This window comes from Pelobates fuscus, chromosome 5 (assembly GCF_036172605.1).
Source record: "Pelobates fuscus isolate aPelFus1 chromosome 5, aPelFus1.pri, whole genome shotgun sequence".
NCBI classification, from domain to species: domain Eukaryota; kingdom Metazoa; phylum Chordata; class Amphibia; order Anura; family Pelobatidae; genus Pelobates; species Pelobates fuscus.
In genome coordinates, this window is record NC_086321.1 from 192,117,567 (window position 1) to 192,131,875 (window position 14,309).

A 14,309-nucleotide genomic window follows, 5' to 3' on the forward strand; every position below is an offset into this window, starting at 1 on the left:
TCTGTTGTAGATTTGTTGGTGTGTTTAGGATCATTGTCCTGATACATGACGCAATTAGCTGTCAGACAGATTGAGTCACATTTGACTTTTGAACACTTTGGTATACAGAGTAGTTCACAGTCAACCCAATGACTGCAAGGTTTCCAGGTCCTATGGCTGCAGAACAAGCCTAAGTCATCAACCCTCCACCACCATGCTTGACTGTAGGTATGAGATGTTTGTGCTGATATGCGGTGTTTTGCCAAATGTGGTGCTGTGCATTATGGCCAAACATCTCCACTTTGGACTTGTCTGTCCTCAGGACATTGTTCTAGAAGTCTTGTGGTTTGTTTAGATGCAACTTTGAAAACCTAAGTCATGCTGCCATATTCGTTTTGGAGTGAAGAGGCTTTCCCCTGGCAACCCTTCCAAACAACCATACTTGTTCAGTCTTTTTCTAATTGTAAGATGAACTTTAACACTTAACATGCTGAGGCTTGTAGAGTCTGAAATGTAACTCTTGGGTTTTTTGCAATTTCTCTGAGCTTTGCACAAGTCTGAGCTTGGGGTGAATTTTCTGGGCGTTCACTACTTGAATGTTTTACACTTTTGAATAATCTTTCTCACTGTAGAAAGATAGACTTTAAATTGTTTGGAAATGGCCCTATAATACGTCACAGTTTGATGGGCAGCAACAGTTGCCTCTCTAAGATTATTGTGGATGTATTTCCTCCTTGGCATTGTGTTAACACACATGCTCCAGACCAGCAAAATGCAGTAAGGGCGTACTTAGTTTTTCACACATGGTGTCTCCATTTTGGCCAATATGTTATATGTTGTTGTTCAGCTGAGGTTTTATTTACCTAATTGTAAGATCTGCTAAGACACAGGTGATTGCTATTATGTCCTGATATGAAAAACCATAGAATTCAAAGGTAGTGTACTTTCTTTTTCCCATGACTGTATATAGATGCTAACAATAAATATGATCATAATGAGATTATAGCAAAACAGGACAGGGAGAATTTAGATTTCTATAAGTGTAAAGGTCAAACAGTGGCAAAAGCAGGAAAGTTCTTTCTTCTATGTTTGAACTAACAGACACAAACAGAGTTATAAATGTTTACAATTTTATTGTGTGCTGAAAACAATGCACAAATAGATGTTGGTGACTGTCCAGTACAGCCCAGTACTCTCTTCTTCCACCCATGGCATATCAGTTACATACACCGTTCTTCCTTTTGGCAGTGAGTCAGGCAGAGGAGGGCAGGCTCTTGGCATCTCTCTCTTTGGCTTCTATAGTATAAAAAATGTACATATTATTATTATGATGTTATTTATATATAACATATGTTTGCTGCCAACCTAACCATTTATATTATATATACACAAAGATGTACGTTAATCTTTTCACTGTAGCTCATGGTTTAGGTCCTCTCTGTAATGGCACAAGATGAGCTATAACCAGCTTGAGAACTGACTGAGGACCCACTGAAGGGCAAGCCATTTGAGCTGTTGCTTATTATTCTCTTGCAAAATTATTATTTTTTTAATGCTCATGTCTATGAGAAGCAACTGAATTCATTGACTCTGTATGCAAAGCACTGGATTCATTGATTCTCTAAGAGAAGCAATGGATAGGCAGATTGTCTCGATTGCTGCACATGCCCCATATGTCATCAATGATTCTCTATGAGCAGTCCCTGACTGGACAAACATTATCTAGATTTATGACTTCAACAGAGGAGGACTGGGCTGCTAAGAGAAGGCTGTCTCAGCACTGGATTACAGTTAAGCTTAATTGCAATGTAAATTATCATAATTTTTTAAGCACTTTTAGTGTCCCCTTATCTGCACAAACTAGGTGATTACAAATACAAAGAAACAAGTCGTGCGCTCAAACTCCCATTACTCCTGGGCGGCAGCAATGACCATAGTACACATCAGCCAAAATACATATAGTAAAAACCAAAGAAAAAAAGTTACCTGCGCTAACTAGGTGATAACACGAATACTTCTAATGAAGATATATTCAGAAGCAGTGAATGTGAACTTTAATAATACAACGATAACATACATAGCATAGATTAAGGTAATTTAACTTTTATTTTATTATTATTTTTATCAAAGGCAGTTTCAAAATGTTTTATTGATTTTTTTACTCCTTTCTTCTGGTTACATGTTCCATTATCATCTCTTTTACACTATATTTAGGTATGTAAAGACATTCACAATTTGTGTGTTATTTTGGATAGATGGTTAACATTTTTATTTATGTTGCATTGAGATGTGTTTGCTTTTGTTATATAACATTAGTTCTGATTAAAAGTATTGTTTTATAAAGCAGTAGGTAATTACATTTTGTTGTTGATCCAAATCTGCCAATTCAGGAGTTCACACAACCACTACATTACTCTTTAAAAAATAAAAATAAAAAAATTGTGACAAACAGTGGCTGTTCTGTTCCTGTGCACAGAGGCTGGGATGTGTTAGGCTTTACCTTATCTTGTCTACCTTCCTCCAGTGCTGAGTACTAAATCTTTAGTGTCACACTCACTAGAAGGGACAGATTAAGGGCAGCAGCGTGAGTGCACTGTCTCCTTACGTTTGTGCTTCATGCTCTGCTGCCCTTTAAATCTTTTCCTCCTCCTCGCACTTGCAAACCAGACACTTGAGAGCATAGAGCTAGAAATGGAAGATGGGATGAGAGCATGCACAATGGTGCTCTGTTGTTATGAACAGCAAGTATGCCAGCAGTAGGCCATACATAAGTTAAACAATTCATGACAGCAGCAGTGCACAGGTCCAAAGACATAGCTTGCCAAAGGCTAAATAAAGGCTGAATCTCAATGAAGCTGTCCAGGTGTCATGTCCCAGTAGTTTTAACCCTGCAACTAAAAACATTGCAGCTTTTGCAGGAACAGCTATTTTTCATTGCAGGGCTGACACACAAACAGCCACTAGAGGCGCTTCAGCCAGAATAGCTGAGTTAAACTCAGCTATTCCAATCAAATGGTCTCATAGCACATCATAATGCTTTTACTGTGCATGCATACCAGCCTCCCAATGTTACCTATGGGAAAACACTGGATTGGTTGAAACCATCTACACTGATGATCTCAGCCAATGAGGCAATCAGGGAGACCAGTGCAGACATAGCTGAAAGGTAAGTAATACCCTTTAACCCCTCACATGGGTGGGAGGGGGGCACTACAATAGGTAACAGGACACTACTCTAGCTAAATATCTCTATTCCTAACACTTTAGTGTTCCTTGAAACATGTCCTTGCAGAAAGCCAGCCTTTGTCCTACATGCTGCTAATTATTAGAGCTCCACTAGAGCAATCTAGGTAATCTACTTTCATTAGAATAAGAAGATGAACTTGGATGTGACAAAGAAGCTTGAAATCCAGTACTGGCATCCATGCATGATGTTATCCGTGTAGCAGCTGCCGTGCAGTTACCAAGTGTAATTGATGCAGCTTACTGAAAAAAATCTGTATTTATTATTTTCGATGTTTGTCTTGTTAGGCACACTCTCAAACTTTACCTTACCCCCTTAAGGACTTGCGCTATATGTCTGTCCAACCGTAATTCACCTCTTTCATATAAAATGCACCCCCTTATTATATATCATTTTATTCAGGGGAAACAGGGCTTTCATTTAATATCAAATATTTAGCTATGAAACATAATTTAATATGAAAAAAATGGGAGAAAATAAGAAATATTGTTATTTTTTTAGTTCTACATGACATTTTAACTGTCAATGTCATAATACTGTTTGCTTTTACTGCAATAAAATACACATATTTGTATTCAGCAAAGTCTCAGGTGTAAAACAGTACCCCCTATGTACAGGTTTTATGGTGTTTTGGGAAGTTACAGGGTCAAATATAGCATGTTACATTTAAAATTGAAATTCGCCAGATTGGTTACGTAGCCCAGGAATTAAATTTACACCCATAATGGCATACCATTTGCAATAGTAGACAACCCAAGGTATTGCAAATGGGGTATGTCCAGTCTTTTTGTAGTAGCCATTTGGTCACAAACACTGGCCAAAGTTAGCGTTAGTATTTGTTTGTGTGTGAAAAATGCAAAAAACGCCAATTTTGGCCAGTGTTTGTGACTAAGTGGCTACTAAAAAAAACTGGACATACCCCATTTGCAATAACTTGGGTTGTCTACTATTGCAAATGGTATGCCATCATAAGAGTAATTTTAATTCTTGGGCTACCATAGGGTCTCAAAGACAACGTAACCAATCTGGCGAATTTTAATGTGAAAAAAATGAAACACAAGCCTTATATTTGATGCTGTAACTTTTGAAAACACCATAAAACCTGTACATGAGGGGTACTGTTGTACTCTGGAGACTTCACTGAACACAAATATTTGTGTTTCAAAACAGTAAAAAGTATCACAGCAATAATATTGTCTGTATAAGTGCTGTTTCTGCGTGAAAAATGCAAAAAAGTAACTTTTACTGGCGACATCATCGTTGTAATACATTTTAGTGTTTTGAAACACTAATATTTGTGTTCAGCGAAGTCTCCCTCCCGAGTAAAACAGTACCCCCCATGTCCAGGTTTTATGGTGTCTTGGAAAGTTATAGGGTTAAATATAGTGCTAGCAAATTAAATTCCCTATACTTTCGGCATGGGTTGTCAGGCAGGTCCCGCTAATTGTAATTAATTAAGATACCTAATTATGTAAAAATATTATATAAATATATATGTAGAATTAATATATGTATATATATACGTATGTGTATATATATATGTATATATATATATACATATATACATTTTTTTTAAATATTTTTATTTATATATAGGTTTAATCAGTATCAGTCTACGTGTAATTTGATATTAATATATATATATATAATTATATATATATATTAATAGTAAAATACACCTAGACAGTGTATGTGTGTGTGTGTATATGTGTATATATATATACTTAGATCATATATATATATATATATATATATATATATAAAAGTATATTATTATTTTTTTTACACTGATTTTAATTACATTTTATTTTATTTCCAGCCAGCAGGGGGACTAACTGTCATTACAGGCAGTCCCCCTGCTGGCAATGCAGCAGCAAGCTAACCCGGCCATGTGATTGTGAGGTCCTCGCAAGGACCTCACTCTCACATGGCCGGGAGGGGGGCGCAGGAGGAAGGATCTGCTGCGGGGGACTCCCTGGGACCCCAGTTGAGTCCCCCAAACCGCGATTGCCGGCGACCGGGTAAGTAACAAAAATCCGGAGGGCGTACTATTACACCCTGCAGCGTTTAGAGCCACTTAGAATATGGCGTAATAGTACGCCCTCCGGTTTTAAGGGGTTAATATCCTGGTAAGTCAGGAAGGAAGTACTCACCAGTAATGTGGCGTAGTCCATGGTGTAAGGCGTCACCACTTGATGGCAATTTCTGCTCATTTGATGCCATTGTCATACGTGTTCCGTTACCTGAGCGAGCAGAGATAATTGTAAGATGAAAACAGTTTTCACCCTCATCCACATTCATGCATCTCGACCTTTTACAGTTCTATCTGAAGCACTACAATACTAAATACTGTCCTACTACAACAACATTTGTTATATGAATGTTTCTATTTCTCACAGTATGCAGACAAAGGCAGCTCTATAATTAGGTGATTTAGGCGTCCGCCTAAGGCCTCACAGCTGCCTAAATCGCCTTAGGGCAGATTGAACTGTCTGGTCTTTGGTCTATGATTGAGGGCCCAACCAGAGGCAGCTCTCTAATTAGGCAATTTACGGTGCAAAGCCCCTCCATTCAGTCTGCCCTGGCAGAGAGCCCCAACACTGCCTCCTGTCTGCAGCTCTGCCGGGTGTGAGCTGCAGACTGAGGTGTCTTGCGATCTCCAGCAAATCAGAGCATTGCTGCGGGTTACCTGGGTAATGCTCTGACTGGAGATTGCAAGACTTACCATGTGGTCTGCAACTCACACCTGGTGGAGCTGCAGACCAGAAAGCGAGCCCACCGGACTACCAGGGGAGTCTACCAGACCACCATGGAGAGAGCTGGACCACCAGGGGATCGTTACTGGGAAAAAAGGTATTTATGACCCTAAATAAAAAGTTTTTTTTTTCCAAGATATTAACGTTTATCCAAAATTGTTTAACCATTTGAAAAACGTATCGAAAAATATTAAAGGATCACTATAGGGTCAGGAACACAAACATGTATTCCTGACCCTATAGTGTTAAAACTACCATCTAGCCCCCCTGGGCCCCTCATGCTCCCATAAATATAGCAACATCTTACTGTATTCAAGCCAGAAGCTGTAACTCTGCATGCTGTTTGCCTCAAAAAAAAAAAAAAAAACAAGCAGTCTGCTGACCTCATTAGAAGTGGTGGCCTTATCCAATCACAATGCTTTCCCATAGGATTGGCTGAGACGGACAAAGAGGCAGATCAGGGGCAGAGCCAGCATGATTCAAACACAGCCCTGGCCAATCAGCATCTCCTCATAGAGATGAATTGAATCAATTCATCTCTATGAGGAAAGTTCAGTGTCTGCATGCAGAGGGAGGAGATACTGAATGTTTGGATGCATTTTAGGCAGCCATGACCCAGGAAGGATCTCTAACAGCTATCTGAGGAGTGGCCAGTGAAGTTATCACTAGGCTGTAATGTAAACACTGCATTGTCTCTGAAAAGACAGTGTTTACAGCAAAAAGCCTGAAGGTGATGATTCTACTCACCAGAACAAATTCAATAAGCTGTAGTTGTTCTGGTGACTATAGTATCCCTTTAACCCCTTAAGGACACATGACGTGTGAGACATGTCATGATTCCCTTTTATTCCAGAAGTTTGGTCCTTAAGGGGTTAAATCAGGGTCATAGTTACTAGGTAATATTGGCTGAAAAAAAGACTCACTCAAGCCTTTCGCTGCTGTTGATCCAAAAAACTAATTATGGCAATTTCCAGTTTTGACACAAATTTAGAGACATTCAGCCTAGGCTTCCATGTTCATGTACGAAGATCAGTTATTTGATCATAGTCACCAGTGGAAGCTGGTGAATTTTTAACTTTTTGGAAAACTAAAAATGACTCCTAGAACATGTTTCTACTCCTTCTTCCTCTAATATGGCATCCCCGTGTGTCCACCCATGATTAGCAATATAAATCTATTTTCCTCTATTATCGTCAAAATATTTGGAATAGAAAAATATACATAGTTTACATTGCTATTCCTTGGTAAAGACACTGGGATATGTATTTTAGTTTAGAAATGTAATCCTTATATAAAATAGTAAATTTATATATACTTATATAAATTCTAGATGTAAGCTGTATGAAAAAAATAAACCTATTGAGTATGTATATTTTGTATTCAGCCTAGAAGTCCAACCCATCAGTAGTTCGGTGATGAAGAAAAAAGGTTTTGTATTCAATTACCTGGAAGGCAGAGAGCACCAGGATGGCGAGTGTGACCAAACAATGATGCTTCTCTATAGCTGGATCATCTTCATGCACCCAGGGCAACTTTTGTGTTCTTAGGAGTAGGGAGGGATTTAAGTGGTGCCTACCTTCTTACCGTAAAGACATGCCGGAGCCAGCCGGGAGGCAACACCTGAGGGCAGGTACGCACCCATAATCGGATCGGTGATGCATGCCTGCCACCAGTATAGGAGCAGAAATGGCTGAAACGATCTCACTAAACACAAAACATACGAGTGCTGGCTGGGCATACAGCATTATTGCAATTCATTACTACCATAATGCCCAGCCATTTCTCCTATGTACAGGGGGCCTACAGCATAACATCATGGCTGCAAAACGAAGGGAAGCAAAAGAAGTGGAGGTCAACAAACACGCCACCTGCTGATGTCTGTTAATGGCTGCTCCAGAAGACAGGCCAGTGTTTTTGGGCATTATTATTGTAATTTATACAGCACCAACATATTCTGCACCACTTTACAATATTATGAAGGGGCTAATTTAATAATACAAAATGTTACAGGAACAATAAATAAAGACATGCTTCAAGGACCACTATAGGCACCCAGACCACTTCAGCTCAATGAAGTGGTCTGGGTGCCAGGTCCCTCTAGTTTTAACCCTGCAGCTGAAAACATAGCAGTTTAATTCAACTCTAGTGCTGCGATTCTGACTGTGAAAATCACAGTGAGAAGACGCTGACGTCCATAGGAAAGCATTGAGTAACAGCAAATATGAGTCTGTGGTGAGGGGGGTGTGTGAAAGAGTAATCTACAAGACCTACACAGAGGCAGCTACACATTTTTTTCTCAAACACATTTTAAAAGTTTGCTTTTAAAAATTAAAATACCTACCAGAAAATTAATCTGTATTCCATATTTACTTTTTATCCCAACAAAAACTGGTGGGGCCCTGTCCCTATGGGTCAGCCGCCACTGGTGGTCAATAACTCTTACTCTGTGTGCAGTCGTCTCCACATTTCTCTGCACATTCATGTCCCTCATACTTCGTGTATGTTTATCTATCCATCCATTGTAAAACCACTCCCATCTTTGTCTGCATTGTAGTGCAATTACCTTTGCTGCATAGCACTGGGAACCATGTTCTACGGAGAACCCATATTTAATAATTCATCATTTATAGTAACAGGAAAGGTGCACAAAATCGTATACAGTACCCTACACTCTGTGGTGGGATCTCTGCTTCAGCGTGCTGCAAATCTGCATGATAGGAAACAAAAGGTGTAAAATGCTCACCAGAGGAAGGTGGTTCTGCTGAATCACATGACTGCAATCTACGTGATCGCTGAGGCTTCAGAGGAGGCTTGCGGACAGGGGGGGCATTATCTTCAAAAGAGAGAATGGGTAAAAAGTTAGAAGCAAAGTTGGAAAGGAGTGACTGAATGGAAAAGATTATGTGAGTGGGCATGGCAAATGAGAAAGGAAGGGCAATGCAGAGAACAAATAGCAGAAAAGAGGTAGCAAGAGAACTGAAGACATTACAGAAGGAAATATCTGGGTAAAACATGTAGGTAGAAATATAGTGTGGGTAGAGGTGAGTGAGAGAGGGTGCAGTGTATGGTGGGCAGTCTTTGCAATGAACACTGGGCTGTTCCCACCTCCCCCTTGGGGGGTCGCTTCTTTCCCAGGATCTCTGATTCGTGGTTTGGGAACTGGGATTTCCTTCTTGGGCTCTTCATGACATTCCGTATCACCATGCCCCCCCCCACAGGACACCTTCCTACCCCGAGGGGCAGCGACCGGCCGCATTTCTGCAGGAGGGGGGCAGGAAACATTATGACCCCCCTGAAAAGACAAGGTGGGGGAGGAGCAATGAATGGGAGGTAAACATTCTCTATTACCATGTAGGGACATACTCATTCTTCCATTCAATTACAATCATTTGGCCTGCATAGCCATGCTATAGTCAGTAGTTCTGTTCTGTGTTTACTATGTGTTTTAAAAAGCCTTTCAATATGTTACAAATTTATTTCAGATTTCAGCTTCAATGAACCAGAGATACCATGAGTTTTAGCTTCTTTCCATTATAGCTAAAGCGTGTAGCATTGGTAAATATGTCACTAAGCAGCAATAGCTGCATCTTAACAGATGGTGATGCAATTCATATATTGAGATTATGTTGTTTATCATTCATCCTTTTCCCTTTCATACAGTCCCCTCCATGTCCCACAGCTCATTTCTGCCCATTATACTGTCACATGTAGTGAAGGTGACAGATTCCATGACCCATAACTCTCTTCTAGCTGTGTTAAACTGAAAGGACAGGTCTCCCTTGGGCAGAATCATTACCTCTTCTCTTGAAAAATTCTTCTGATTTCTTTCGCCGTTGGATAAACAAGGCTGTTTGTCCTCAAACGTAGCACCCTCCTCTGAGAGACACAGAGAGAGAGAGAGAGAGAGAGAGAGAGAGGGAAAGAGGAAACGGGGTAGGAGAGAGACAGACAGAGGTGAAAGAAAGAGATGGGGATACAAAGAGGGATTACAGGTAGTTACACAGAGGACGCATATAGAATAAAAGAGAGGAAGAGGCAGACAGAAAGGACACAAGAAAAAAAGAAGAGTGTGGAATGACTTGCTGATGGATGACAGAAGGGCAAAAAATGTAGTGTTAGGAATTAAATGAGGGAAAGAATGGTAGAAGGAGCAGTACAACCACTTACCACCATCCCCAGATGAGCGGCGTCTGTCATCGGGTACACAACTAGAACCACCGGTGTTATCTATCTGAAAATAGCAGCAATTTCTTTACTCAAACATTACAGTAACTCATTACAAGTCATGAAAACAGAACAAACAATCCAACAAAACAGCTTAACTTCAATTCATCACTTTTAAATGTATTCCTTTATTCTTGATAAGCCTATAATACTACCATAATGACAATAATGCATCAATGTTTCTAGTTACTTTTACAAGTAAAAATATGTATGCACTATATTAATTGCAGTGTCACTTACTAAAACCATCCCCACTTTCGGTTTGCTTTTCACGGGCTAGTTTCCCAAACTTTGTATTTCATTATGATTACACTTTATGGTGATATGTTCATCGATATGAAATAATTTTTTAATCCCCTGCTGACTGTATTGTACCCAGTTTACTAGAACATCTACTTTTGTGCCTGTAAAAACCCTAACATGCCTTTCATGTTTTAATTACCTCATCAAAAACTCACACCAACAAACAATTCTAAAAGTATGTTAACAGTCTTGTTTAAGTATAGAACGGTCTCTTGGAGGTGCACAGCATAGTTACTTATAACAATTAAAGGAACACAGTGTTAGGAGTATTAATTAATAATACCTAATTCCTAATAACTGTAGTGTTTTCACTGAATAACTTTCATCACTCAAGTTAAAATAATACTTTCAGTGACACATAATGACCTATGAAAATGCTAGACCAATATCTAGCAGTAAAGATATTTTTTCTCACTCTGGGAAGAAAACCTCTTAAATTCTAAATGATTAAATAATCTACTACAAGGCACATTACCTCACATGAAAGCACAGTCTCCTTTCTCACTTACCTCTCTCCAAACACGCCCACCATCCATCCCAGGTAAGGGAACTCCTCGGACCCTTGCAGGTTGCACCTCCTCCAGTGGCTGCTCACAGGACTGAAAATGACAAATTAACTGATAAATTTTGAGGATTATGTAAAAATATTCTGGCACTTCTGTTTTTCAAATCTCTTCATTTTCACTGCCCCCTTTGATTTTATTTTAATTCCATCCCTCCTCCAGATTTTATTTTGTTACTCTTACCGGAGTTCCTCGGCCAGGCAAACCCCTCACACTTCCAATATTTGGGGCTTCAGCCCCATTGGTAGCTATACTTCCATTGGTCATTAGTAATCCATCCAGTTTAAGGTGTTCAGTACTCCCCTCTGGTCCAGGAGAGGGTGGTGCAGGTCTTCCTCTTTCACGTTTTGGGGTTCGGCTTCTGCGGAAATGGAAAAGGCTACGGCGCCGCCTTTTTGGAGGTCCTTCAGGATCCCCTGACTGGGCTGAAGATACACTGAGGAAAAGACAAAAGAGGGTAAAAATGATGTTTGCATTTAATGATAAAGTCAAATGATGATGATACATTAGTGGTAATGAAGTCACAGCTTTACTAATTACCTGTGGGATTGTGTTAGGACTGTACGATGGAAAAAATCTTCCAAGCCTTCATCTAATGGAGCTTCTGGTCTCTCCGAGTCAGAAGCAGGACCACGGACCTAATGGGGAGGAACAAGAAATGAAATACTACTATATTTCTACATGGTGATTGGCAAGTTCCCCAAACTGATTAATTATTTTATGTCTTGGGAATGTTATTCTAAGAGAATGATAAAAACTATTAGTTCAATTACAACTTAATCCAGCCCTAAGTCTCACCTTGCTTCCTCCTGGAGCTCTGCGAGATTGCTGTTTCGGTCTGTCCCGGGTCTGATGCTGTAACTTACTCCCTTCTGTAGGAAGCTCAGAGAGCCCTTCCAAAGACACACTGAGAGAGCGAGACAGCTGACTGCTAGCAGATGAGGAGAGAGGTGGTGGAGAACTGAGGTCTCTGGAGCCTGGAGACCCTAAATCCAATGTCCTTGGACTTAACTCTTGCTCACTCACACCTAACAGACAGGGAGTAAGAATATGAGTTCATAAAACTAAAATATAGTACTGTATGTTAATGTAGTCTTTGCCATATTTCATACTGAAGCATGATAATTCAGGTGACAAACCTAACAATTCCAAGTATGGGACCAATGCTTGAGTGAGTTTGTATGTTCATGGAACATTGGACATCTAACCAACCATATCTAGATACCTACTGGACAGCTACCATAACAAGGGTACAATTAATTAACATTTAGGTTAAAAAAAAGAAACGAACTTGGACATTTTTAAAACTCTGCTAGTTTTGCTTAACCCCTTAAGGACGGAGTCAATTGTACACATCAAAACAAAACGAAAACAAAACCTGGAATTTGCTCTATATGTCTGTTCAGGCGTAATTCACCTATTTCATATTAAGTGCACCCACACTTATTATATATAATTTTGTTCAGGAGAAACAAGGCTTTCCTTTCACATCATCTATTCATATATATCTAAGAATTTATTATGAATAAAATCTAAAACAGAGTAGGAAATTAAGATTTTGTTTATTTTTTTTTAGTATTGCATGACATTTTAACTGTGAATGCCATAATGCTGTTAGCTTTTTTTTTTTTTATAAATTCTTTATTTTGAATTTTTCAATAGTATGGGGGTTAGGGTACAGAAGAGAAAACTTGGGATCAAGGGTTCTTTCACAGAGACCTTGGGTCGCATTAGTATGTTACATAACAGTTGTAAAGATGAGGTAGTTACTTCGCATTTTGTTCTGTAGCCTGTGCGGTTCTGCTTTGTTGCTGTAAGACTCTGTTCCCTTTTGTTAGAGAGGATTCTGTAACGTGTTCGTAGAGGGGGGAACTTTGTGTTGCAGTATATTAGGTTGTAACAGTTGTATCGATTTTGCTTATGGTTCGTATGTTGCATGGTGGTGTGCTTATTGTGTCGTTCGTTTCAGTGTGTGGTCTGTGTGTTTTGTGAGGTTCCCTTCGGGGAGAGTTAGGGCTACCATGTGGGGGGGGGGGGAGTGGTTGTTCTGGTGGGGGTACTGGTCCTCTCGCCTAGTGTGTAGACCTGTTGTCTTCTGGTTCCATATAGTTTTGCCTGAGCTTTACTAGTGTGTGGGTCCTTGGGGTTGGGCGATGTTGTTCCTAGGTCTCTTGTGGCCGTGCCTATGGTCTATATGTATGTTTCAAATCGGGCCATTCCCTGGAGTAGGGTATGTTGGCCAGGGTCTCGTTAGGTGTATCCTGGTCTGTGTATGGCAGGTGGTGATTTGCCACTTTTGGCTCCGTCTTGAGTGGTTGTTTGTTCCTTAGACCTGGGGTTTTGGTTTCTGTCGGGGGGTGGAATGCTGTTAGCTTTTACTGCAATAAAACACACATATTTGTATTCAGCAATGCCCATGAATAGGTTTTATAGTGTTTTGGAAAGCTACAGGGCACGTTCCATTTTTCAGTTTATGCCCATTGAAATTTGCCAGATTAGTAATGTTGCCTTTGACAACGTATCATAGCCCAGGAATGAGAATTACCCCCATGGTGGCATATCATTTGCAAAAGGAGAAACCCAGGGTATTCAATATGGGGTATGTCCAGTCTTTTTAGTAGCCACTTAGTCACAAACCCTGGCCAAAATTAGCGTTCATATTTGCTTTTGTACGAAAAATGCAAAAAAACTAATATGAATGCTTACTGTGTTTGTGACTAAGTGGCTACTAAAAAAGACTGGACATACCCCACTTGCAATAACTTGGGTTGTCTACTTTTGCAAATGGTTTGCCATCATGGGGGTAATTCTCATTCCTGGACTACCATACGGTCTCAAAGGCAACATAACCAAATTTCAATGTGAAAAAAAGGAAATTTAAAGGATCACTATAGTGTCAGGAAAACATAGCTGTTTTCATGACACTACAGTGCCCTGAGGGTGCCCCCACCCTCAGGGTCCCCCTCCCGTGGCACTGAAGGGGTTAAAACCCCTTCAGCAGCTTACCTTATTCCAGCACCGGGCTCCCTCGGCACTGGTGACCTCTCCTCCCCCGCCGGCGTCAGCGGAGCCGAATGCGCATGTGCGGCAAATGCCGCGCGCGCATTCAAGTTGTCAATAAGAAAGCATTTTTCAATGCTTTCCTATGGACGCTCTGCGCGATGGAGGCATAATATGCCTCCAGCGTCGCAGATGCGCCTCTAGTGGCTGTCCGGAAGACAGCCACTAGAGGCTGGCTTA

The 14,309-nt window shown here is 40.2% G+C and overlaps 1 protein-coding gene across 2 annotated transcripts in view; it reads right to left on the reverse strand.

The window, feature by feature from the left end:
- Positions 1-1,092: 1,092 nt before the first annotated feature.
- Positions 1,093-14,309, reverse strand: part of CARMIL3 (capping protein regulator and myosin 1 linker 3) — a 99,738-nt gene continuing 86,521 nt past the window's right edge. Inside the window, exons 32-41 of one of the 2 annotated variants that reach the window (XM_063454867.1) lie at positions 11,868-12,097; positions 11,610-11,707; positions 11,253-11,505; positions 11,016-11,105; positions 10,147-10,210; positions 9,776-9,855; positions 9,085-9,271; positions 8,723-8,812; positions 5,377-5,466; positions 1,093-1,275 (exon numbers count right to left, since the gene is read on the reverse strand). In XM_063454867.1, the coding sequence (XP_063310937.1) occupies positions 1,232-1,275; positions 5,377-5,466; positions 8,723-8,812; positions 9,085-9,271; positions 9,776-9,855; positions 10,147-10,210; positions 11,016-11,105; positions 11,253-11,505; positions 11,610-11,707; positions 11,868-12,097 (1,226 nt within the window). In that variant the 3' untranslated portion in view covers positions 1,093-1,231. The remainder of the gene's footprint in view (positions 1,276-5,376; positions 5,467-8,722; positions 8,813-9,084; positions 9,272-9,775; positions 9,856-10,146; positions 10,211-11,015; positions 11,106-11,252; positions 11,506-11,609; positions 11,708-11,867; positions 12,098-14,309) is intronic. The other variant, XM_063454868.1, reaches the window with a different exon arrangement.